Below are 25,557 nucleotides of genomic sequence, written 5' to 3' on the forward strand. Positions count from 1 at the left end.
GTTTGGAGGCTTTGATTAAAGGTGAGGGGCTGTTGGAAGTTTCCTCCCGGGTCTGAGCGCTCAGCCACCCTCAGAAACTCCAAGGGGCACGTCCGGGGGTAAAAATAAACTTGGAGGGGCCGCCGGAGTGAGCGCTGCCCCCCCCACCCCCCCACCCCCGGGGCTCCGCGTCTTCGGAAAGTCTGAGCGCAGAGCAGCGCGGGCGCCCCGGGACCGCAGGGGGGCGGCCGCAGCGCCCTGGGCCGGGCGGGGCGGGGCGGGGCGGGAGGGGCGGGAGGGGCGGCGGGAGGGGCGGCAGGCCCGGCCCCCAGCGAGCGCGCCAACGCCGCCCGGTCCGCCCGCAGAGGCCGCCGCGGCCGTGGATGCGGAGGGCGCGCCGCCCTGCCGGCCCGGCGCCCAGGCGGCCGCGATGAGGGTCAACGAGAAGTACTCGACGCTCCCGGCCGAGGACCGCAGCGTCCACATCATCAACATCTGCGCCATCGAGGACATCGGCTACCTGCCGTCCGAGGGCACGGTGAGTGCGGGCGGCCGCGCGGGGGCGGGGGGGGGGCTCACCTGTGCCGCGCGGACGGCGGGGCGGGGGGCGCGGGGCGCGGGGCGCGGGGGGACACCTGCGGCCGCAGCGCCCCCCCAGCCCACTAGCCGAGCGAAGCGCATGGCTGGGCCCCGCGGGGGACACCCCTGGGGGGGTTGCCGGACGGCCCGGACAGTGGGGGTGGGAGGAGCCGCGACAGAGTGGCCGCCTCCGCCCCCCCCCCAAGGCAGCCTCCTGAGGTTGGACCCTCGGGCGACTCCCTCACCTGCCCGGTGCCCGGGGCGCACGGAGTCCGGGGACTCGGTGTCCCGCAGGGGAGCGCCCAACGCCCCCGGCAGCGGGGAGGCGCTGCTGGGTCCAGACTTCTTTCTTCACTGGTCCCGTCTCCAACGTGTGCCCGCTGCTAGTGGAAGCCAGTGCCCGTTGGCCAGGTGCTTGGGGACCTCCATGCAGGTCTGCTATCCCACCATTCCCTATGGGGCCAGATCCAGAGGTCGGAGGGATCCTTGGAGGGCAGACCTCACCAGTGAGGGATTTGGCTTAAAGTTAGAACAAAGTCTACCCCAAGAGGGAAGGGCTGAGAAGGGCCCTGGGCTGCAGAAGCAGAGGGGACCCCAGGGTGCTCACTCTGGACCACAGAACAGACTCCCCTTCCTTCCCTCCCCTCCCCTTAAGCAGCTGTCTGAGGCCCCAGCCTTCTTTCTTTGCTCTAACCTCACCAGGATCCAGGCCTGCCTCTAGCGTCAGGACTGGAGAGCTAGGCCTTTAGGGGAGGTGCCTGGAGGATGGGATCCTGGCAGGGCCGTGGCGGTGTTCCAGGGAAGGCAGAGACCCTCAGGTCTTGCACTGTTTTGCAGCTGAGCTTGCGCAGAGATGCAGGAGGGCATTGGGCATGTGCATGGGTTGAGAGGGGAGTCTGTCTGTGATAAATACCATTGGCCTTAGGAGCTCAGAGCCATCATTTCAACAAACACCGTGTGCCTGCTGTGGGCCAGGCCATGGGCACCCACAGCAAATGAGACAGGGAAGCATGCCCATCTGGGGCTTGAGGAGTGGTGATGGAACGTGGCCCAGGACAGCCGCAGAAGGACACTTGTGTAGCAGCAGGCCTGCAGCTGAAGATTAGCTCATTTAATTTTCACAACTCTATGGGGCCAGTGCTCTTACTACCAGTGAGGATACTGAGGCCAAGAGGGGAGTCATGCGCCCACCAGCTGGGAGGAGGAGGAGAGCTAGCAAGAGCCAAGACACAGAAGCAGGTGGCCATGGGCAGCCTGTAGAGGAGCAGACATCCTGGAGGAGAAGGCTGGTTATACCCGTAATGGGGGTGGGTGGGGCCTGTCAGACAAAGAAATCTCACATGGGAAGACCCAGAGTTGGGAATGTGGGGCCACTAGTTAGAAGCCACGGGAGGCGGTGACACCCAAAGAGATGGAGAGGAGTGGCCATTCCAGAGGTAGACCGCATTCGTCTTGAGGATGGGTTAGATCTGAAATGAACCCTAGAGCCCTATCAATGGCCCTGGGTTCTCGACTTGTAGTTCAGGGACCTGTTGCTTATGTGGATCCAGATATCCTCTGTCTTCCACTTACCGTGGCGAGGGCCATGAGGTCTGTAAACACTTGGCCCTCCATTCAAGGTCTTCATGGTCTAGAAACAACATAGACAAGCCCCGATGAGGCGGTTGACTCTTATTCTGCACGCAACTCTTACGGCAGGCAGGTTTCCGGTATTGTGGGCCTGGAGTGCTATGAATCGGGGTTGGGGCGGGGGGTCCCTGACCACAAGAAGGAGAGGTGGCCAAGTGCTGTCCTGCTGGTGACATGTCTACAGGCAGGCTGCAAGCAGCAGCTCTAGGAGCGGGAGGCCTACGGGGGATCAGGAGAGCCTCCACGGGCATCCTCGGCACCTCTCAGGCCAATAATTGTTGCTCAGTCATCACCCTGAGTCACCCAAGGAAGGCAGCTCTGTGCAGGCAGAGGCCAGAGGGCGTGGGCTGCATTTCAAAGAGTTCCCAGACAGGTGGCCATACGTGCGACGTAGTGTCAACGGAGTTTAAGTTGGCCGTCAGAACTCCCATCCCATGCATGCTGCACTTCCAGCCAGTGCCCGGGGGCCTCTCCTCTCCCTGTCATTCCCAAGTTCAAGGATAAAAATCACCTCATTGTTTCTATACAAAAAAAAGGTAGAAGAAATGACTCAAAAGCCAGATGCCAGGTTGATTGCAATGTATTTCACTAAGTTTTCTTTGTGTTTATCTTTGAGAGTTTCTTCTTTCTTCCTGCTGGCTGCCAGTGGCCCTAGATCTCTATGCCCCAACAAGCCCAGACACCCCAGGGAGATGTACCTAGTGTTGGCATCGCCTGCCTGCAAAATAAGAGTGCTGCTCTGTTTATCAGCGTTGAGAGATGACCTGTTTATAGATTGTGGGGTGTGCTTGACAATCCTAAATTGATTTGTAGAGCTGGTGATTTAATTTTGAAAATTTGGGGAATGAGAGCAAAGTTCAAAAGTGAATTCAAAGAGTCCCCAGAACTGAAAGAAATTTTGCAGGTTACTGGTTTCATTTTAGGAACAAGGGAATGTGGCAGGTTCTCCTAGCATGATCGTGTAGACTTGTCCCGGCTTTGGCTATTCCACACCAACGTGTGACCTCAGCTCCTAGAGCTCCATCTCCGAGTGAGAAGCCAAATAAACAAATTCTGGTCCCAGTCCAGGATCCGTGGTGTGGACTCAGGCTTCCACACTCCTCTTCTGCCTTCTTCTCAGAGTTTGGGAAGGGAGTCTGGGGAGGCAGATGTGGGCCAGATGTCGACCACCCTCTTGATGCCCGTGGTTCTGGGGGCAGTCCCGCTGTGGAGGGGACCTCCGTCCCCTGATGTCCTCCGATGTGACCTCAGGAAGACATTTCTCTTCCACCATGTTTACCGTCTTCCTCGGGGAAGCTCCTTCTGGGATCACTTCCTGCCAAATACCCCCGAGGATGATCTTCAAAATACTTTGCGATCTCCCATGACTCGCGTCCACACAGGAATTCTGCGACCTAAGTGGTGGAGATGATTTGGTCTCCACCCTACAGATGGAACACCTGAGACCCACTCAGAGCCAGGGAGCGTGTGTTTCAGCTGCCGGCTTGGCTGGGTCTGGGCTTCGGTGTCCTTGATCTGCTGGCCCCTGCCGGTCACTGTGCAGAGCCCAAGCTTCTGTCATTCATTTATTTGTGGATTCATCTGTTCCATAACCACGTCAGAAAGATGACTGGAGGTCCCCTACCTTCAAGAAAGGTGTGCCGAGGGGCCACCTGCCCCTTTCTTATGGGGAATGGAGAGGAGAACATTGTGAAGCTTTTCCCAAGCTTTTGAATGGGAAAGTTATGCAAAGAGCCTAACCTGAACCTTCCTGCTGTAAGTTAAATCTTTACCTCTTTGTCCCGTCCTACACAAGAAGAGCACCCACTCTGCTGCTCCGTGGAAGGGCCCTGGAGAGACCCACAGCCACCACGGCAGGCTCTGTGGCCCTCGCTCTATGGCTACACCTCCAGCTCCCTCGAAACCCAGCTCAGAATCATCCTGCAGACCCTGGAGTCGGCCTCGCCCATGTACAGTGTAGTAGAAAGGGAACCCACTCTCTGTCTAAAGGTTGCTAACCCCTGACACTTACTTAGATAGGATCACCCTTCCCCACCCCAGTTTTTATAAAATTAAGACCCAAACAGAGAAGTAACTTGTCCAGAATCACACAACCACATCAGTGACAGGACCAGGCCTGGGAGGACCATCTGGGACTCTCACACCAGTGCACTGGTGCTTTCATGCTGCCTCCTGCTGGTCCCAGCAGCACATCCAGCTCCCTTGGTAACAAAGCAGTCTGGATTTGGCACTGCCACCATCTTCGACTTGTGGTCCACTCTGACCATGAGATTGGTTTGCCCTGTCCTCCCCTAGTCCTTTATTTGTGCTTGTCTGAATTCCCAGTTACAGCAGGTTTCTGTTGGGGGTTCATCATAGACCAGGCCCTCTTGTAAACTCTTTACACGCAGAACATGTTTTATCCTTCCAATAACCCTTGGAGGGAAGTCTTGTTGTATAAGGGGGGTCTGGTTTACTCCCCTGACCCTCGTTTTACAAGGACAGCTTGTAAAGGACAGGATGAAGAGAGGACAGTGCGTCCTGCCACTGTTCCCCCAGGGGGGAAGGAGATGTCTAGGGGATATTTCTGTTCTCCCCCAGGCTGTCAGGCCCTAAAGGTTCTCGATCATCATCGATCGGGCCCCAGCAGACAGTTATTGTTTAGGTTTAGAACCTGGTAACCTTTCCCTGCGTTCTGATGGTGGGGAGTCTCTGGCTATCCTGCTCTCTGATCTGATGGGCTCCCTCCAGATTTCCTTCCCTCCGCTATGGGGTTTTTGTCCACTCTGTTCCTATTAGCTATGATTCCAGCCAGCCAGGGGCATGTATGGGCCCCCCACCAGGTGCCAAACCCTCCCTCCATGTGTCACAGGTTCTACATGGAGGTGTGCTAGGGCCAATCCCTGGCCCGGCTTTGGGGATCCCGCCACCCTGCTTAGGGGCCCCTGTGAGTGAAGAGCTTGTGAATAGATGTTTTCAAGGTGGCCCTGGCCCAAGAGATCCTGCCTGACTGACGGGGGGGTCAGGGTTGTCCAGAGCACTGAGCAGGGAATCTGCCCCCTGCCTGGGAAGCTAGGTAGATTTACAAAGCACAGAGAAGGGAGGCAGGGCATGCAGGTAGGGAGCACAGCATGTGCATGTGAGGAGCAGGGAGTGAGGATGTCCTGACTCCAGGTGGCCTCCAGGGGAGTGGGGAGAGGAAGCTGAGAAGGAGGTCCAGGCAGGAGCCGTGTACGGGCACCAGGCTCATCCTAGAAGATCGAAGTTCCTGTTTGGAAATAGAGGTGAGCCCCTCGCAGAGGCACTGAGACCAGAGTGCCCGGATGCTGACAGCAGACAGGTGTGTCCTTGCACGCTGCCTGCCTAGACACCACGCATCCATCTTGGTGTGACCGCCTCCCAAGCCTGAGCCCTGCCCAGCAGCGGCTTCTTTCCATGAGTGCTGGCAGCATCTTCCACAGGCACCCTCCCATCCCAAACCCCCGGTCCTGCATTTCTGCCCACTACCCACCTCAAGGAGGGAAACCATTCTTAGCCACGGGCTCACAGGGCGCCCTTTCTCTGGCCTTCCTGTGGTATTGAGGAGAGTCAGCGTTTGTTGGCACTGGGATTGAAGGGAGGTGTTGGTCCTGGGAATTAATTAGAGGGAGAGTCCAGCCAGTGTGGGCCAGTGCTGCTGGCTGCCAGCAGGTGCAGCCCGTAGTGCCCTCCCACCTTACAGGGGCGGACACGTGGACAGAGCAGATAGACAGTCGGTCCCAGGGTGCATGTGTGGAGCAGGACCAACCCAGACTTCTCTGAGGCCTCCCACTGCCCCACACGTCCCTGCTACCCTGACCTGACCTCCTGGCTCCAGGGACAGGCAGGGCAGGACCCAGGCCCGGCTGATGGTGGCACCCTCCCTGGCTGTGTCCCTGGGCACAGGGTTGCAGAGGGCTCTTGGGGTCCTCTGGGGGGAATTTGGCCCTGGCAGCAGGGGCTGACTGCCTCAGATGTGTGAGCTCCACTCTCCCCAGGTCAAGTAGACCTGACCATAGTAAAGCCCCCTTGGCAGGTCAGGACTCAGGGAGAGGACGTGCCCCATGCTGAGGAAGAATGTTGCCTACGTCCCTGTTACTACACGGCGCGGGGTGGGCAGCACCCTGGGTATGCAGACCAGGCTCAGGGCTGGGCCCAGCCTCCTCCCGTGCTGGCACCTGCCTCACCTCACCTCCGTTTCCTCCCTGACAAGCTGAGAAGAACTGCTCTTTCCCACCTCTCCTGCATCATGACCTGCGAAAGGCAGGGGTCACTGTCCTGGGCTGGGCGGGGCCTCCTCTCCCCTTCCCGCACCCTGCCTGCGCAGGTGTGGTCCTGGCCCTCACACACCCGGGGTCTCTGGATGGACACCTGTCAGAGCAGGCCAACTGGGCGTCTACACTACGGGTCCCGTGAAGGCCGCCAGGGCGGCCCTGGATTCCGTGCTACCGCGGACGGGGGTTGATGCCAGATACTGGCCTTACCCCGTCAGGCTGGGCATGTCCTGGGACCTCCCCAGGGAGACTGAGATTCAGGGGTGTGACTCCCCACTCCCCAGCATGGGGTGAAGGGGTCCAGACCCCACAGAAGGCCCTTCCAGAACACCCCTCTCCCTCCTTCCCTGTGTAGCTGCCACACTGCAGGCACCCCTCACTCTGATTCTTCCCCTCTCTCTCCCCCCGCCCCTGAGCCGGACATTGGGAAAGAAACCTGTTGACACGGGGCCCCCCACCCTCTAGATGACCTTGGTCCTAACGCAGATGGCCAGTCCCAGGGTGAGGGACTCTTGCTGTTTCTCCTGACCATGTGCAGCCGCCCCAGGGCTCCAGGCCATCCTGGGGGGAGACCTTCTGGGCACAGCTCTGTCCTCCAGCCCCGGAGCTCGGGGGCCCTTCAGTCGCAGGCCGGCCTGGCGCTCCTTTGGGGAGGGCCTCACTCTGATGACGGTGCGTCTCTGGGGCTGAGAGCAGGAGCAGGCGGGAGCCAGATCAGGTGCAGGACATGAGGCTCGGCCCTGAAGCCCATCGGTGGTGTGGGGTTGCTCTTGAGGATTCTTCCAACATGATGTTATTTATTTTCTCTTATTTCTGAAGACCAGCTAGCTGATTAACCTCTTTGCCCTCGGTAACCAGCAAAATCCCACAGGAGTTCTAGAAATTTGGGTTACGCGTTAGCAGCAGCCATGCATGATTGCAGCTGCGCAGAGGTTCCAGTTTCTATTCTGCAGTGCCACATTTCTGTCTCATTGGCCCCCTGGAGCCCCTCAGGCAGATAAGGAAACTGGGGCCCTGCCCCCACCTCTCAGCCCACGCCCCATGGCACCCTCTGGGCATCAGCAGGTGGGAGCCCAGCTGCCCAAGGCAGTGGCCCTCTCTGCAGCCCAGCTCCGTCGGCCCCTCCCTCCGTGCCTACCCATCCCCCACCCTCACTCTGGCCCCTGGGACCACCTCTCAGGTAAACCATTGAACCCAAACACTCAACTCAGGATCTGCTTTTGGGGGAACCCAAACTAACACGCACCTAGCTAGTGGCAGAGCTGCTGGCGGGCACTAGGCCAGCTGAGGGCCATCATGCGGTCATAGCTGCTTTGACATGAACTTGCTGTGCACGCTGGCCACCCGAGGTTGAGATTTGCAGGTGCAGAAACTGCGCTCGGCTCTGCACTGCCCACGACCCTGTGGAAGTGGGTAGGAGCACTTCTAGGAGGGCATGAGGGGGCCTTGCAGCTTTTCCCACTGTCTTTGCAAGCAGCCTGGTCCACCCCAGCAAGCCTGCTCTAGCTCCACAGAACCAGGGGTCCTTCCAAGCACTGAGGGTCCACTTTGGCCTTCATGCGTGATTACGGCACGTGTCTCCTGCTCACGTGTCAGCTCCACAGAGACAGGGCCACTGCGTGCACAGTTGTCCCGGCCACAGGACAGTGCTCACTCGGGTGGGCATTGGGCACAGCTCTGCTGGGTGCAGGAGGGGTGGGCGGACGAAGCGGTCCAGTTTGGACCTGGCTCCCCCACCGTGCCCCTGGGCCCATCCCCAAGACCTGACAGCCGGCGATCTCTCTCTCTCACCCCAGTTGCTGAACTCACTGTCCGTGGACCCTGACGCCGAGTGCAAGCATGGCCTGTACTTCCGGGACGGCAGGCGCAAGGTGGACTACATCCTGGTGTACCACCCCAAGAGGCCCTCGGGCAGCAGGACCCTGGCCCGGAGGGTGCAGCATAGCGACGCCGCCCCGGCCGCCCGCGGCGCCCGGCAGGATCAGCCCCTGCCCGGCAAGGGGAGTGTGGGGGCGGTGGGCAGCCCCGAGCCCCCGATGGACTACCACGAGGACGACAAGCGTTTCCGCCGGGAGGAGTACGAGGGGAACCTCCTGGAGGCCGGCCTGGAGCTGGAGCGAGATGAAGACGTAACTATCCCGCTTCTTGTGGGCTTGTGGGGTGGGCGCGCCGGCCGGGCCCGTGCACTGTTTCCAGAAGGCGGTGTGGGGAAGGGCCCTCTGGCTTTAGCTGGTACCCCGAGAAGTGCTGATGTAAAGGCTGCTCCTGTTAAGCTTGGGTACCAATCACTTGTTAAGGTTTGGGGTTTGGGGGAGCCCCAAACCAGCACCCCCCGACCACACCTGCTCTTGGGGAGGGGCTGGCCTTCTCGGTGATGATCCTTGGGGTCTCTGCACTTCCTGCTCTGGTCAGTTCCTTTCCCGGGAAGATGTGCCCCTCCAGAGGGACGGAGGACCAAGGACTCCTCGGAGTCCTCCTAGGGGCTGACCTTGGTCTCCTTCTCCGGGCCTCAGTTCTTCAATCTGGCAAGTGGGGAGGTTGGTCTGGTTTGATGCCTAGGGGGACCTGGTGCTCTGAAATCCCTGGACTATCACTCACACTGTTCTGGAGCACCTGTCCCTGGCCAAACCAGAGAATCTTTTGAAGGAAAGTTTTCTGGGGAGAGTAAAAGGTTGGCTCCCCCAGAACTGAGTGCTGCACTGGTGGCAGGAGGCGGGGCAGCGCAGGAGAGGTACCTGGGCATCCGGGGGGACGAGGGTGCTTCTCTCAGCATCTCAGCAAGTTTGCTGCGTGCTTCCCTGCCAGCAACTAAGCCTCTGTGCACAGGGGCAGGGGCAAGCATTGCAGGACAGGGGAGCCCGCCACGCTGTCCCTGTACAGACTGAGAACCGGGGAGTCTCTGCACCATCGCAGGAGTGGCAGGAGGGGCCGGCAGGCTGCCTGGGGGAGCCATGAGCCAACTGCAGGCATTTAAAGTGAAAATTGACTTCAGTTTGCCGTTTCCTTAAATAATGAACACTTTGGTTCCCGCGATAATGATGCCTCTGTGGTGGTTTGACCAGCGAGCTCGTAGATGAAGGAGCTGATGGGAGCTCTTTCTCATGCCAAGTGGATAGTACTGACCCAAAAATGCCCAGTGGAGCCTCCTTCTCCCCAGAGCTAGCGGTGGAGGGATCTTGTGTTGCACACGGAGTGTTTCCCTGCGTGGCCTTCCCCTTCCAAGGCTGGGCTACCCGGCAGGTGTGGATTTCTGCCGCGGGAGTGGTTCCATTCCCATGAGAGTCTTGAGGGCGTGTGAGCTTCAAGGGTCAGGCCACAGAGATTCGGGCCTGGTGAGGTTGCAGTGTTTCTCCTGGGAGAGACAGAGGTGCCGGTCCTTCAGCGTTTCCTGTGACCTGAGCCCGGGGCCTCTCAGTTCTCTGATTTCGAGCATCATTCCTCCCCACCAGCCCCCTGCTGTTTGTGCACACAGTGTGGCCACAGTGCAGACCCTGCCCGGTCACGGCAGCTCCTGGCTGGAGGAGTCAGGACAGGCAGCAGCGGGCCGCGTGCGGAGCTGGGCCTTTGGGCCCCGGTCTGCATGTACCTGGTCCCTTCCCAGGACCGAGTGCACTCTGTGCTCCCCTCGTCCTTTCCCCACGACAGCTTCAGAGCCTTCTGCTCAGAAGGAACCCCTCCCCCGCAAAGTCTGTAGCATCCACCAACCCTGGACAGATCCCAGAGCCTCTCTGCCTGTCATTCCCGAGACCCACTGGCTACTTGGGCCTCAGTTTCCCCATCTATAAAATGGAGATAACAGTAGTATTTCCATCACTGGATGATCTTTGAACAGAAGGCAAGGTGCTTAGCTCAGGTCTGGCATGCAGCAGATTCTCACGGGGCAGTATTAACGTCAAATCGTGTATTCCGGTTCCTGCAGAGGGGGAGAGAGAAGCTTTTCCAAGCCAACTGCTACATCACACGTACCTTTCTCGAAACTCCATATTCTCAATCATGACTTTGAAATAAAAAGCAAACATAGAGACCGTGGTTACTGTCACCAGAAAAAAGATTCAGTTTTCCCAATAAGTGACCCATGAATGTCATTGAGAGTTTGGCTCTGTAGCTAAAAGAGGCTTTTCCAGCAGTGGATTGGGGCCATTTTAAAAAGGAAAGTGGTACCATGCACAGTTCCCGTCTCCAAGGTGGCTGAAGCCAGGGCCATGCCGTCTGGCTGCTGGAGTCTCTCGAGTCATAAACTATATTTTACGAGGACCCCATAATCCCTGAGCTTTCGTCCAAGATGAACGAGGCCCAAGGCTGTTGGAAAAACCCTCCGTCCGCTGCATCCTGGTGCTCTCCCCCACCCTCCGCAAGACAGGCCACATCAGAACCTGTCTGGAGGCGGCCTCCGAGGTGTGCAAGGGCCGCTGCCAGCGTGATTAACAGCTAGTGGCTATCGTCTTTATTTTGGGGAGATGCCCTGGCTCGTGAATCATTCCCGAGGGCATGCTCCGATTACAAGGAGTGAAGGGTTTGCAGTTTTGGAAATAGAATAGCCCCCAGGAGAACCCAGTTGCATCATCTTACCCGATTTGAAGCAGAATTGGGGCTTGTGTGCACTTTCTGGGGAGAGAAGCCCATGCGTTCCATCAGATACTCAAACCCTGGATGAAGGTGAAGACTCTTGCTTGAGAGCAGATGTCTCTGCCTTGGCACTGTTGTCGCTTGAAATGTCACAGCACCCCCAGGTCATGATAACCAGAAATGCTCCCAGACATTGCCAAATGTCCCTGGGAGCCAATACGCTCCTGGTGGAGAAAGCCTGCTTCAGAGGCTGGCCAGGGAGGCAGGGGCAAAGAGGGGGAGACAACTGGGGGAGAACAGATAAACCATAAGGCCTCCTGGGTGGACGGGGGCCCCTCTTGAACTCTGCTGGCCCAGCCTTCTGCGGCCTTGACCAGGCAGTTGCCCGCAGGTCACAGGGGCACAGAGGTGACCTGCCTTTGCTCCTCAAGAGGCCAGCAGGTGTGTGGGGCTGCGCTGCTCCTGGGCAGAGCCAGCCACCAGCCCCATATAGACAGGGCTCCTCTGTGCTTGCCTTTCCCCCATGTCAGGAGGTTTATTGTTGTGAAGACATCCTGTGATGACATGTGGGAGACCCACCGGGCACTGGGCGCACAGTGGGCCGGCTCCTAGGGACACGTAGCAGGTAGTGCCCTGGGGCAGACGTAACGAGTGACAAGTCAGGAGCTTAAAGCAACTCAAACTGGGTCTCTCACAGTTCAGGAGACCAGAAGTCCAAAATCAAGGTGTTGGCAGGGCTGTGTTCCCTCTGACAGTTTCTAGACCAAAGTCCTTCCTATGTCTCTGTTTCTGGGGGCTTCAGGGGTCTCGGGGCTGTGGCCACGCCCCTCCAGCCTCTGTCTCCATGCAGGTGCCTTCCGTATGGACTTCTGTGTCTCCCCTCTTCTTGTGAGGACCCCAGATGTTGGACTCAGAGCCTGCCCTATTCCCGTGTGACCACGTCTTAACTTGGTTACACCTACAAAGTCCTATATCCAAATAAAGTCCCGTTCTGAGGTTGTGGGGTTAGGACATGGATGTCTCTTTAGGGGAACACCATTCCCCCCACCACAGCAGCTGAGAGTGCACCAGAGTGGTTCTCTCGGGGGCAGAGTGGCTCACGCCGGGGCCCCTGGAGATGCCAGCAGTGGTGCAAGTGGTGACTCGTGGTTGGGGGCAGATCGGCGCAGGTGGTCTGGACTGTGGGGTCCAGCCTTGGGCAGGCTGCTCCGCTGCAGGGCCCGGATATGCATAGGAAGCCACAGGGGGCAGTGGGGTCCTGCCAAAATGCAGGCTCTGACCTAGCAGGCCTGGGGTGGGCTCGACCCAACTTGGGTTCCTAACCAGCTCTCCAGGGGTGTGGTGGCTGCTGAGCCTGAACCATCCTTGGAGGGGTGAAGAACGTGCAGGCCCTTCTGCCCACGAGCCAGCAGAAGCGTCCACACAGATGGGCCCCCCAAGATCCACACAAGCCCTGATCAACTGTTTGGTACCCTAGAGGCAGTCCCAGACAGAGACCCCACCACTGGCTGTGCTGGACCAAGAGCCCACGGAACAGGGGAGACACACTCTCACTCATAATCCCCCGGTACAGGACATGTAGAGGCTGACGTGTGACCATGGGTCCCCCATCCCGCCTCCTCTCCCCTCCCCTTCCCAGGGACTGTGGGGTCAGAGGAACCCAATCTGAAAACTGCTTCCCAGTCTCCCTGAGGAGAGAGACGCTGGGGTGTCAAGACTGGCTCCGTGCCTCCATCCAGAGGGCAGCCCTGAACATCGATTTCATGCATGAGGGTCCCCGAGGGTCCCGTGTCCGAGACCCCAGGACAGCATAACAGGAAGTGGCAGGAAGGGTGGGGGCGTCTCTCCGACACAGTGGAGTCAGCTTCCAGGCTTCCCATTAGAAGGAGGAGAACTTGTTTCCTTGCAACTGAAACCCATCAGCATTCTTCAAGTCTGGCCTCAAAGCCTGCTGGACATTATTTATGTGCGTGGGTCACTGCCGAGAAGGCCACACACCAGAATCCCGGCTGTGTGCTGGGGTGGCCTGGCCCACCCTGCCCCAGGGTTGAACTCGACCCTGGCTTTGTTGGGGCCGTGGACTCTGGAGCCCCATAAAGTCTGCATTCCTGCTGCTGCTCTGGGCTCACCTGGGCGGCCAGGTTGGCTAGCTGGCGTTTCTCTGCCTTCCTGCCCCGTAGCCGGGAGGTCCTTCTGTGGCAAGCGTTCCTAACTTTGTTAGTGTGGATGTTGCTTTTCAAAAGCCAGGGAGGAGGAGCAGCTGCTGTTCCAGACCTGGGTTCGGGGCTCGCAGCAGGGCTGTGAGGTCGGCCTCAGACCCCCTCAGCCACCTCCTAGCGGGACAGCCCAGGAATGAGTGGCTTCCCCTCTCTGGGCCTCAGTTTTCCCACCTGTGAAATGGGCGTGATGGTACGTCCCTCCTCCTGGAGTGCTGGGCAGATCTAGGAAAGTGACTGCCTCCCTGCCTGCAGCCGTCGGCTGCGCACAGGCTGCGGTTCCCAGCTTACCTCCTGCCGGACGGGAATCAGAAAGCACATTGAGCAGGGCAGGGTCCCCCAGTGTGTGAGACCCCCCGCACACCACCCTGACGCCACATGACCGTGGCCGATGGTGGGAAGGGGTGCCACAGTCATGAGGGGGAGAGGGAGGGAGCCAGGCTTCTTGCAGATTCCAGCAGGTGTCCAAGGTGGGTGTCTGAGATGGCTCTGAGGCTTGGCTAACCGGGGCGAGAGGCACGGCCCTCAGCACTGGGGGGACTGGGGACAGACCCCCCTCACTGCCATGGGGATTAGGTGTGGAGGTCCTCCACTTGAGAACCCTGAGATCCCCAATCCTGGCTTCTCCATGTGTCAGAACAGATGGCAGGTGGCCCTCAGGGGACCTGTTGGTTTGGAGGCAAATGCCCACCCCACGCTGCGTGGGCCCCCTGCCCCCTCCATGGGAGGTGGTCCAGCCGTGACGCCCCCTGCCTAAGTGGGAAGAATGGGCCTGAGGCTCTGAGCAGTGGAGCAAGGAGACCAAGGCCACAGGACCCAGCAGGGGCGGGTACTGGCCCCTGACCCCAGGTCCTGCCTCGTGTTCTTTGCCCTGAACCACGTGCTGTGAGCCAGCCCCCACCCTGGGACTGAGCGCCCCCCCTGGGGCCCGGCCGTTCACAGCCTGGGATGTTAGGGATCCTCGTCTAGTCCTGAAGCTATTATTTCTCTGTTCATAATTTCATAATTACGCATTCACATCTTTGGTCTTAAAGGTTTTATGCCTCGTACATCTTCTCTTAAGGCTTGTCTTGGTTTTGTGGAAGCAGACTTTTAAAGTGAATTCTGGACATTCTTCTCAAAGCCACGTCTTTGGGACTCCTGGGTGGCTCAGTGGTTGAGCGTCTACCTTCGGCCCAGGGTGTGATCCTGGAGACCCGGGATCGAGTCCCACATTGGGCTCCCTGCAAGGAGCCTGCTTCTCTCTGCCTGTGTCTCTGCCTCTCTCTCTCCGTGTCTCTCATGAATAAATAAATAAAATCTTTTAAAAAAAAAAAAGCCAGGTCTTTAAGCACCCCAAAGACCTTTGCATGGCCCGGGTGCCAGGGGGCCGGGGGGGCCGGTGGAAGGTCTGCCACTCAGGCTGCAGGTGTGATGTCCCGGGTCTCCTGGCCTGTGGTGTGTCTGAGCCGGCTCGTCCTGGCACCTCGGGGAACCCTGCTGGCTGGTTGTGAACCCTTCGGTGACTTGAAACAAGCCCCGGCAGACTGTGCCACGGAGGTCGGCAGATGCTCCAACCGCAGTTCAGGCCAGATTTGACCCTTCCCGGGGGGCCCGGGGCAGATCTTGCCAGCATCCGGGCTCCTGCCCTCAGAGGGGCGGAGGATCCTCAAACACACTCGTTGAGTTTTTAATTACGACAGTTTTTTATTTCTGGAAGTCCTGTTTGGTTCTTTTCCAGATTGGCTGTGTCATTTTTTTTTTTTTTTAGTGGCTTCCTGTCCTTTGCGGGACCTTTCCGTCCTGACATTTATTTCTCTAAACAAGGTGAGCATGGCTGGTTGTGATCCGTGCCATCTGTCCAGAGTCCACAGGCTGGTGGGGGCCCTTTGTGCTGGTTTTCCCCCTGGTGGGCCTGGCCCTGCTGCCCTATTTGTTGTGGAGACCATGAGCCCTCCCATAGAGCAGCCCCGACATCCCCAGGTCAGGGTCCAGAGGGGGCCCCATGCCGTCCTCCTCATGACACCTGCCGGGGGTGGTGGGGTCCTTGTCAGAAGTTGAGGCCTGGTGATGTCAGGGGCGGGGCCCAAGCCCCTCCTGGGCTTCCCCTTCTGGACTGAGCTCAGGGAGGGTCCTTGTGTCCCTGTGACGCTCAGGACCTGGAGCCGGGCAGGGTCATTCACACGAGGCAGGGCTGCGGAGGCCCTCATGGTGGTACCACACCAGGGGACACCTGCTTCCCTCCATCAGGACATCGCAGTGACCGAGAGGTGCCCCGGGGCATGAGGCGGCCTGTGGGTCAGGTGGGCTCAGGGGACAGTGCTGCCAGGAGCTCTCTGGGGAGCCAGGGGCAACCAGAGATGGCTCGTGGGTGGTCCTCACCAAAGCCAACCTTGCAGCAATCCCCAGCCCATGCCTCAACCACCACAAGTGAGCCGTGGCCAGGTGGTGGAAGCACGTGGTCCAGCCTAGGGGTGGCCTCAGAAGGTCCAAGGCGGCCGTGGGGAGGCGGAGGGGAGCCCCAGGGGTGCTCAGCCACCACGAATCCCCTTTGGGGATGTAAGGGTTGTTTCGTTTGTGACTTTCTTCTTCCTTCTGAAATGAAAATGCCAGAAACAGTTCTGGTCAGGTCACAGATTTTATGAGTTGGGCTCAGAATGGAGGCTTGAACACACTCGGTTTGCCCCAGGAGAAGCTTCTGGCCAGGTGAGCATGGTGTCCATCTGGGGGGCGCCCGGGGGCCCTGCCCCTGCCCTTGCCCACACTCCCGCCTGTCACCCCATCGGGTCTGCGGCCTCCCAGGTGATTCCACGTCAGGAGGGTAGCAGTCGGCCAGACTCGCTGCTCTGGGTGCCTGGCTGGGGAAGGGGGGACCCGGCTGTCTCACGCTTTCTTCCCACTGGGGGCGGGCCACGGTCAGGCCGGGCACCACATTTGAGAACATCCCATGTGTGTGTTTTCCAAACTGGTCCCACGACCCCTTTCCCAAATCCCGCCAGATGTTTCCTGGGAGAGACCTCGTTGCTCACGTAAACAGAGGAGCGTGTTTTCCCAGGGAGGCCGGCCGCAGGCACCAGCTCCGTGACCACTGGCGAGAGAAATCTCCATGAGACTAGGAAGAATATATTTTGGGTCTTTGTGTGTGGGTGAGCAGTGCCCAGAAATAGACCCGGGTCTGTAACGGGGAGAGACGGGCTCTGCGGTCAGCGGTCATTTCTCCCTGCTCCGGGGCACCCCCTGAGATCGGCCTGGCACCCATGAGTCACCTGGGTGGGGCGCTGCTGCCTCTCAGATTGTGGTCCCTTCCAGGGCTTCCCCGAGCTGGGGAGGCGGCCTCAAGCTTGTTGGCCAAGGGTGTTCATGCACATAAGCCTGCGTGGCCTCAACTGCCCAGTGGCCAAGGAGAGGTGATCCGGAGCGGGAGCCACACATCCCTTCTTTGCACTGACGCCTCCTGCCAGCTGGGGGGCTGGGCAGGGATGCTAAGAGCACCAAGGCCTCCCCTGAGTATGAAGCAAGTCTTAACACTGCAGAGAACTCCAAGTGAGGAAATGGGCTCAGAGAGGTTGAATCACTTGCCAGAGATACACAGGGGTGGGGTGCAATGCTGACTCAGGCCACTCGATCTCAAGGCCTTATCTTGGTGCTTCCTGGACATGCCCCTGGAGGGCAGCAGGAGATCTGGACTCCCCTCCCTGCAACCCCCAGGCTGGGTCCTCCAGCTCTTGCTGGCATATGTCCGTTCACGGGTCTGTGTGCTGTGGGCCCAGCCTGGGCCATGCCAGGACTCCAGGCTCCCTGCAGGCTGCCCCGCGCTGGCACACCTCTGAGCCCTCACCCATCGGGTCTCTGTGCTGAGTGCCCTGGTCCTGGTGTGTTCCTCTGAGGCGGCCTCAGGCCCCAGCTCCTGGGCCCATGCTTCTTGGAAGCTCTCTCACCATATAGACAGGTTCACTGTGCAAAGCCCTACAGGGCTCTGGGCTGCAGATTCATGGCAAGCATGGCGGCAAAGCTGTGTCCACCTGGCATCTGCAAACATGACCTTATTTGGAAGACCCACATCAAGGATATCTGGGTGAGATCACCTGGGATTTAAGGTGAGCCTTCAATCCAGTGATAGGCGGCCTTAGAAGAGAAAGGAGACAGAGATTTGAAACAGAGACCCACAGGGGAGAGGCCATGTGGTGGCAGAGGTGTGTGAGGTGCGTGGCCACAGCCCAGGGACCTCCTGGAGCCTCCAGCAGCTGGATGAGCCCGGAAGGACCCTCCCTCTTGAGCCTCCAGAGGGAGTGTGACCTAAGGACACCTTGATTTAGGACTCCCAGCCCCAGACCATGAGACAGCGAATCTGCATCATTTTAAGCCATGTACTGTGTGGTCACTTGTTACAGCTGAACTAGGACACGGAGCCAGGATGCTGATGTTGCATGTGCCTCGTATTACCTCAGTACTGCTCTTCGCTCCATCCAGGGAATCTCCTAAACATGAAATTTGGCTGGGGGCGGGGGGCATGCAGAGAAGAGTAGAGGGTCATTGGGGCGTTGTGCATTGTTGCGCTTGAACGCGGGCCCCACACCTGCCAGTGCAAGCTGCTGGCCCGCGCCGCCCCAACTTTGTGCAGGAGTAATTGAACACCGAGGGCGCCTGTGCAAGTGTGACTTGATGTGCCCATATGTCCTGAAACGGTTACCCGGATGAGGTCACGAATGTGGCCACCAGGCCTGAGTCAGCTTTTCTTTTGTTGCTGATATATCAGAAACATTTATATCTGTGAAATCGGTCTTTTTAAACAGATGTACAAGGTTCCACCTATAAGGGATGCCGCATGGTCTTTGTCTTTCTTTCCTTTTTTTTTTTTTTTTTTTGGTCTTTGTCTTTCTATGTCTGGCTTATTTCGTGTGGCGGAAGCCCCAGGTCCACCACGTTGCGGCTTTTCGTCCTTTAGCGCAGCTGGGTGCTCCTCCATCGTGTGCACACACCACGTCTTTATCCGTCCTTCCGTCAATGGACGCGGGCTGTTGCTGTCTTGGTGGGTGCGAGTGGCATTGCATGAACAGTGGACACACATGTCTCTCCAGGGTCCAGACTTCCTGTGGATACAGACCCAGGGCTGGGAATGCTGTGTCATGTACTGCTTTTAATTCTGGGGAGAACTTGGGCTGTGACTCAATCTCCCCAAGGCCAGTGAGCCCGTTGGTGAAGCCAGGGCACAGCCACTGGCTGTGAAAGGCCGTGGCATCCATACTGATGAAGCCCGTGGCCACACAGCTCGCAGCCAACCAGTGCCCAGCAGCCCCAAGCCGTTTGTCACTGTCATCCAACACACTGGCCCAGGGGGAAGCACCTCATCCAAGCTCTCAGCTGTTCAGGGGGTGTCAGGCTTGAACAGGCCCACCCCTGAGCCCCTACGCTGGGGCTGCCCACTCATGTGAGTATGAAGACAGTGCCGACATCAGGGCCCCAGGGATCAGCCGGGTGCAGGTGCAGGTGCAGGTGCAGGTGTGGTCTGACCCCACAGAGGGAATGTCCAGAGGGAGTTGCCTCCCTTCTTCCTCTCTGCTAAGGGACGGGGGGCACCCACCTGCAGCCAGGAGTCAAAGGGACCTTTCTCTACTGTGAAAGGTCCTCTTTTTTTGGCCGAGCTGCTCGCAGTCCCTGAAAATTCCCCAGGCATCTTAGATTATGGGACCCCATCCAGGCCCTTCCGGCTCCACACCCCCTCTGGGTGGTGCCGGGAGGAGTGAGTGAGGGGCTGCTGATAGCAGCCACGCAGAGCCGCAGCCCCGTAAACCTCAGGTGTGCGATGGTTTCCAACCCGGAGCTTCCCACGCTGATCGAAGACTTCTCTCCTTTCTAGACTAAAATTCACGGGGTCGGATTTGTAAAGATCCACGCGCCCTGGAACGTGCTATGCAGAGAGGCCGAGTTCTTGAAACTGAAGATGCCCACGAAGAAGGTGGGTGCTGATGTTTGTACTCCGAGGCCTGTGTTGGCGCCGGTGCTGGGTGGGAGAAGGTTGCCGGGAGGGGCTCGGTGGTGAGAGGCCAAGTGAGTGTCCGTGCCACCCCCGGGGAGGGCAGCGGGCTCCCGGGTCTTGATTATGGAGGATACGGCACAGCCCTGGGAGGGTCTTCGGAGACCCCAGACCAAACCCAGCAAGAGACGGCACAGAGAGAGCAGTTGGGAGCCTGTTGCAAATACCCACTTAGACTTCCCGCCCCTGCTTTTCCTACTTGTGGTGTCTTGGCTAATTCATCAGACTCCTTCTAATTACATTTCCTAGCTTGCTGGGCTTTTGCTTTTTAATCTCTGCACATTTCTGGCTGAGAAGCAATCTAACAGTATGTTCCTGGAGTTTAGTGAGGCGTCGGGATTTTATTTCGTGCTTGGAAAGGAAAGCAGGGGGCAGGGGGAGCTATTCTGGGGGCAGATCGGCCCCTGGCTCCTGAAATCCGCTGAGACCCTGTGGGTTACCTCTTGAAACAAAGCAAAGTTCAGAGGCAGGTTTTCTGGAATGTGTTGCAATTGTACTTTGGTGGGGTCTCTCTTCAAACTTGGAGTTTGCAGGGTTTATCTGGAAACCGAGCGTGGCTGGGGTGGGGGGGGAGGCACTCGGCCCCATCCTAGAGCTCGGTTCCCAGGACATGCATCGCGGTGGGGTGGGACAGTCCTGGGACCTTCTGAGAATAGATTCCAAGGGTCACAGCTCAGCAGATGACGCGGGCTCCCCCCTCCCGATCTGGTCTGCAGCTCTACCACATTAACGAGACCCGTGGCCTCCTGAAAAAGATCAACTCGGTGCTCCAGAAAATCACGGACCCCATCCAGCCCAAGGTGGCAGAGCACAGACCCCAGACCACAAAGAGACTCTCCTACCCCTTCTCCCGGGAGAAGCAGCACTTGTAAGTGAGGACACCCCGCCCCTAACCCCACCCGTTTGCCCGTTCCCCAAGGCCCTGATGGGCAGACCCCACAGCCTGGTACATGACACGAGAGATACAAGCTGTAGGGCAGTCCCCTAAGGCCAGAGAAGTGGGGAGTTTCCGCCCCTGCAGCACATTCTCAGAAGAGCTTTGGTTCTTGAGAAACAGAAAAGGTTCAAGAATGATTTCCAAAATGACCATTAATTAAGGAATTAAGGGACCAAGAGTCCTGTTCTGCTGAGGGACACTTAGGAACACTGCACAGGCCTGGGTGAGGGTGTGCACATGCCTTGGCTTACAGCCCCACAGCAGTGACTTGGGCATCTCCTCCCTTATGCCCGGCGCCGCCCCTCTGGGGCTGTGTTCCAGTGAGAGGGTCTGGTTAACCTGCCACCTGAAGCCTGCCCAGCTCTGCGAGGCAGGAACTAAAGAGCAGCCCCAGCTGGAGTCCTGAGGCCCCAGGGACTCGCAGCCAGCATGGTTGCCTGGCAGTTCTGTACCTGTTCTGGAACCTTCCCTCCTGCCCTGCTCCCAGGGGACAGTGGGGCAGAGCCCTCTGGGCCCGTGGTGGCCTCGCTGGATAGATCCGGAGTGTGGGCAGTGGTGGGAACAGAGAGGGCTTGGGCTCTGGGGCCCAGAGGGACATTGATGACAAGCAGGGGGAGAGGGGGGGTCTCCAGGATGCCACTGGTCTCACGGGACGTGGAGAACGGTTTCTCAGCTCAGCACTGGGGCTTCTGCTCTGGCAAACATATTAGTCACAGGGCAGGGGCCATGTACTGCACTCCACTGCGATTTCTTGATCCTCCTGGGGATTAGAAATAAGACATTTTTACAAAGCAGCCCCTAGCCCGGCTCCTTACACCAGCCCCAGGATGGGGGTGCCCTCCTTCTAGGACCTCCCAGCACCCCGGCCTGCCTTGGCTCTGCCCTGGCTGACTCCCTGGGCACCCCTTTGCCAGGCCTGGCTTGCCTCCAGGCCCATGGGTTGGAGCCCCCTCCCCGGCTGTACCCCAAGTACCTTGGGGAGTGGTAGCACTCCCGGAGGGATCCCTCTGCCCTCAGGAAGCCTTAGGAAACCTCTGCGGGAGCCAAGACCTCAGGACCGGTTGTGAAGTATAGGGACACTGTCTTCAGTATTGGCAGTGTCTGATGGGAGGGGCGGCATGGTCCCCACCCCCGGCAGCGTTGAAGAAGAGACCCAGGGCATCATCAGAGGAAAGCCCATGCTTGGGAGGGAGGCGTGGGTGTCCAAGCCTCCCGGAGGGGCCAGGGGAATGACACGGACCGCTGCAGATGCCCAGGGTCAGGGCACACCTGGTCTTTACAGGGAGTTTGCCCAATTTCACAGTCACGGCTCATGGGCACAGCATGCTTTCCCAGGGCCTTGGAGACCAGGAGGGCCGACTCCGATGAACTGTGTCTTTTCCTTCCCAATTTTTCAACAGATTTGACCTGTCTGACAAGGATTCCTTTTTCGACAGCAAAACCCGGAGCACGATAGTGAGTATTGCTCGTGGGAGTCGCTGGCTCCCCAGCAAGGTGGCCCCGGGGAGAAGCGGATGATAATTTCATTTCAGCAGAACTCCTCCAGGTGGAAGCGGGCTCTAATTGCCTGTGACAGCAATAATGAGAATAATAGAACAGAGAGGCTGCGGGAGCCCAGGGGGAGCCCCCACCCCTCCGCCCCGCGTGGGAGGAGGAGAGCCAGGTGGAGCAGCAGAAAGGGGGCAGAGGGACTCCAGACCCCTCAGTGCCTGTACCCCAGCCCCCCTGCCCTGGCCCTTCACCGAGTTACCGGGGCCCCGGACCCAGCGCTTCCAAGCGGGCAGGCCTGGCAGGAGTGATGGGGCGGTGCAGGCAAAGCTGCGTGGTTGGGGTAGGCTGCCAGGCCTGTGCCAGAGGAGCAAATTCAAGTCTGAAACCTGCCCAGGCCACCCTGCCCCCTTCAAGGTATTGGTTCAGTGTGTCTCCTTCAGCCGCCAACTTGTCCACCAGCCAGGCTGGACCACGCACGGCTCAGGACCCAACATTTATCTGCACAAGAAATTAACCTCGCAGCAGACAGCCTGCTGCTCTGTCTCCCTCCCTCCCCTCCTAGAAAGCCCAGCCTGGAGGGGAGAGATGCAGGGTGGGGTGGGGGGAAGCCACCTGACTTTGAGCAGGTAACTGCCCCTCACGGCCACATCCCCAGGCTGGCAGGAGGCCAGATGCAGGGACGGTGGTACAGGTCGCATTGGTGAGGGGCCTTGGGCCGCTGCCAGTGGGAAGGCAGATCCGGGTCCCACCTGCCTGCCCTCTGACCGCTCCCAGCCTCGTGACCTCAGGAGGCACCGAGCCTGCACCAGAACAAGAATGGCTCTGGCTTCCTGCTCAGCGGGCAGTGGTGCCTGTCCACACAGGGTGACCTGGACACAGCACCATGATTTATATTAACCGTGTTACTGACTGATCTTAGCAATTGCATCTCATTATAGTAAATGAGAAGGAACTCGTGTGTGTGCAAACATTGGCCAGCTGGTGTAGCTCGGGGCTGACAGGTGTCCGTGAGGGGGAACACCTCGGACATCGGCCACTTGGGAGAACCAGCCAGTCTTACTTTTTCTTCATCGTTAGGAAATAGAGAATTGGAGGAATGGCCAGCTAAGGAAACCGAGTCACGTGTCGGTTTCAACATGCATGTGTGCCCCAGCCTTTTACGATGTCCGGGGCTGCCACCGTGCTCCCTAGAAGCACAGGGCAGAGTGCAAAGTCACGAATTCGCTCTTGCTGTTGGGGCTGGGGGGCATATGTGAATGGGAAGCTCTAGACCCCATCTCGTTGGGAATCTGCCAAAAGAATAGAGTTCAGTCTGTGACCCCAAGTCACAGAAAGGGGCTCTGTCTATAGGTACTAACTGAACAATCTGCTTTACCTCTGGGATGCGGGGTGCTCTCTCCCAAAGACCTCGAAGGCCAGTTTGTAAAGTGCCGCTGCTCCAGAGACACTGGCAGCTCAGAACTTGGCCCTTGGTTAGCCAGGCCCCATGGTCTTTGAGATCTGATAGTATCCGGTGTTGGGGAGACATCATCCTAGGCGAAGGTGTGGAGATGGACAGCCCTTCCTGCCTCCTTCCCCCTGCTCCTGGCATCAGGGTCACCCAGTGTGCAGGGGGGTAGGAGTCAGGATCAGCGGGAAGGGCTGGATGTGCTGGTCTTGGGACTCAGATCTTCAGCCTGTGGAGACTAGGGAGCCATAGAAGGTTGCAGGGCAAGGTTTATGATGTGGTCAGATCTGTTCTAAAAAGATCATGGCCGGGTGTTTGGATGACAGGCACTGAGGGGGCACTTGACGGGATGAGCACTGGGTGTTATACTATATGTTGGCAAATCTAACTCCAATAAAAAATATACAAAAAAATAATAATAAATAAAAATTTAAAAAAGACCATGGCCAGTGGCCAGCTGCGGGATGGCAGGTGCAGGCAGATGTGGGCTTGCAGGTGGCCATGAATGGGGCCGTCACCACAGCTGAGTGGGAGGCTGTATTTATAGATGGTTCAGCAAGGTCAGGATGGGGCCAGCAGTTAAATTCGGCGGTAAGCGGGACAGGGCCAGCTGACTGAGTGGTTCGTTCGTGCAATTATTGGCAGTTATTGAGCACCTACTGTGGGTGGGAGGGAGGTGGCATGTTTAGGGCAGGTGGAAGGGAGCACTCCAGGACACGAGCAGAGCAAGAAGGCAGAGCCGTGGCCCTCGCAGCCACTTAGATCTCAGGGACCACATGCTTCTGGCAGAAGGGAGAGCACAGGTGAAGGCCCCGGGCCTCGGGGGAGGGTTTGTGAGTGAGAGGACAGCCGGAGGCCGGGTCCCTGGGCGAGGGCCGGGACAGATGGGGGTGTGCAGGAGGAGGTTCAGGACCTGGGGGCCACTGGCAGCCTGTGGGGGAGCCCTGGGCTTGGAGGAAGGATGGCTGCTTTCACTGTCACGTCTGTGGCAGAGGACCAGTCATGTTCACCCCATTTTGCAAGCGGGGACACTAAGGCACAGGGTGGTAAGGTAGTTTGCCCAGGACCACACACCTGTGTGTGGTGCAGCCAGGGCCAGAGGCAAGCAGACGCCCAGGCCTAGGCCCCTGAGGCCACCAAGTGAGATGTTTTGTTAGTAAAGGGGGCACGGGGCTGGGATGGTATGCAACCTTTCGGGTGGTCTGTCATCTCCTGACGCAGGGTAGGATGAATTCCCAAGACCCGCCCCCACCTCAGGCTCCCAGAACATCCAGGGCTACACCCGGGAGGGATCCCATTGGTGGGGTCCCCGTGGCTCTGAACCCCAACTCCCTTCCCAGCCAAAAGGGAGAGTGGCCTGTCCCACAGGGCATAGGGGACAGCGCTCAACCCTGAACAGCACAACGTGCACTGTGCCTCCTGGAGGGACGTGAAAAATGCAGAACAGCACACCCTTGGCGCTGGTGATGCGCATCCTTAGGAAGGCTTGCCATCTGTCCTTAGAGAAAAGTGGGTGGCTGTCGCTGGTAACGCTCGACCACGTCGCTTCTTGGCCGTCCTGTGACAGCTTCTGCGTGCCAGTGCTGCGTCAAGTAACTGTCCGCCCCTCCTCCTTGTCTCTGCAACAGGTCTACGAGATCCTGAAAAGAACAACGTGTACCAAGGCCAAATACAGCATGGGTGAGGACATTGCTGGGGCCTGAGCTCAGCACTCCCCTCCCAGCCCTAATCTTGCCTCCAATCATCTCCGTGGGAGGCGGGGAGCTGTTTGGGGGGTTTTAGAAGGTTTTGATTTAAGCCGGTGTAAGCGTTTCAGACAGGAGAGCTGTTCCAGGAGCACAGGGCTGGTTTATGACCTGGTGCTCTAGGCACCAGGGTGCCCTTCCCTCCTGCCTGTGGCCTTCATGGCGGTGTACGGAGCCTCTCCCTGCAGAGGTGGTAAATCCTGGCTGCTGGAAGCTGTAGGGGTGACCAAGGTGCCGTCACCCTCTGTTGACCTTCACAGCCCAGGGGCGAACATAATTGGGGTTCCGGGGGGGGTGATGGCCCAAAGCAGCACCCCATGGCTGGAAGCAGCCAGACATGCACCCAGCGTGGAGAGGAAGGCACCCCACCTGGGACCCACACGGCTCCACCCTGGGCCTTGCTGAAAGGCACGTCCTCGACATACATCCCGATTCTAGAACCTACCACGAAACCATCCCAGCTGGGCACCTTGCATACCGTACGGCTTATAGTTCACCCCAAGCCACAGATGCAGAATTGTCCAGACCCAAGTGTGTAGAGTCGAACCCCCACCCCCACCCCAGCATGGGTCCCTCACCCACAGCTGCAGGCTGAGGTCACCAAAACCAGACACTTCAGAGCAAAGGAATGCCTCTGGCCAGCATTCCTCCTTCCTCTTCAGCCCTTGTCCACCCCGCTGAGAG

General features: G+C 58.6%; 1 protein-coding gene and 1 long non-coding RNA gene across 9 annotated transcripts in view; one reads left to right on the plus strand and one right to left on the minus strand.

Moving 5' to 3' along the window:
• Nucleotides 1-344: 344 nt before the first annotated feature.
• Nucleotides 345-25,557, plus strand: part of ANO1 (anoctamin 1) — an 81,556-nt gene continuing 56,343 nt past the window's right edge. For all 8 annotated transcript variants that reach the window (XM_072790289.1, XM_072790293.1, XM_072790291.1 and 5 more), the window contains exons 1-6: nucleotides 345-517; nucleotides 8,255-8,587; nucleotides 19,077-19,175; nucleotides 19,970-20,121; nucleotides 21,591-21,645; nucleotides 24,757-24,808. In XM_072790289.1, coding sequence (XP_072646390.1) covers nucleotides 410-517; nucleotides 8,255-8,587; nucleotides 19,077-19,175; nucleotides 19,970-20,121; nucleotides 21,591-21,645; nucleotides 24,757-24,808 — 799 coding nt within the window. In that variant the 5' untranslated portion in view covers nucleotides 345-409. The remainder of the gene's footprint in view (nucleotides 518-8,254; nucleotides 8,588-19,076; nucleotides 19,176-19,969; nucleotides 20,122-21,590; nucleotides 21,646-24,756; nucleotides 24,809-25,557) is intronic.
• LOC140612591 (uncharacterized) lies at nucleotides 20,165-25,087 on the minus strand. The gene is made up of 3 exons (XR_012013746.1): nucleotides 24,581-25,087; nucleotides 21,164-23,366; nucleotides 20,165-20,950 (listed from the first exon to the last, which is right to left on the minus strand). It is a non-coding gene; the product is annotated as an uncharacterized lncRNA (long non-coding RNA).

Source organism: Canis lupus, chromosome 21, assembly GCF_048164855.1.
Source record: "Canis lupus baileyi chromosome 21, mCanLup2.hap1, whole genome shotgun sequence".
Classification (NCBI taxonomy): domain Eukaryota; kingdom Metazoa; phylum Chordata; class Mammalia; order Carnivora; family Canidae; genus Canis; species Canis lupus.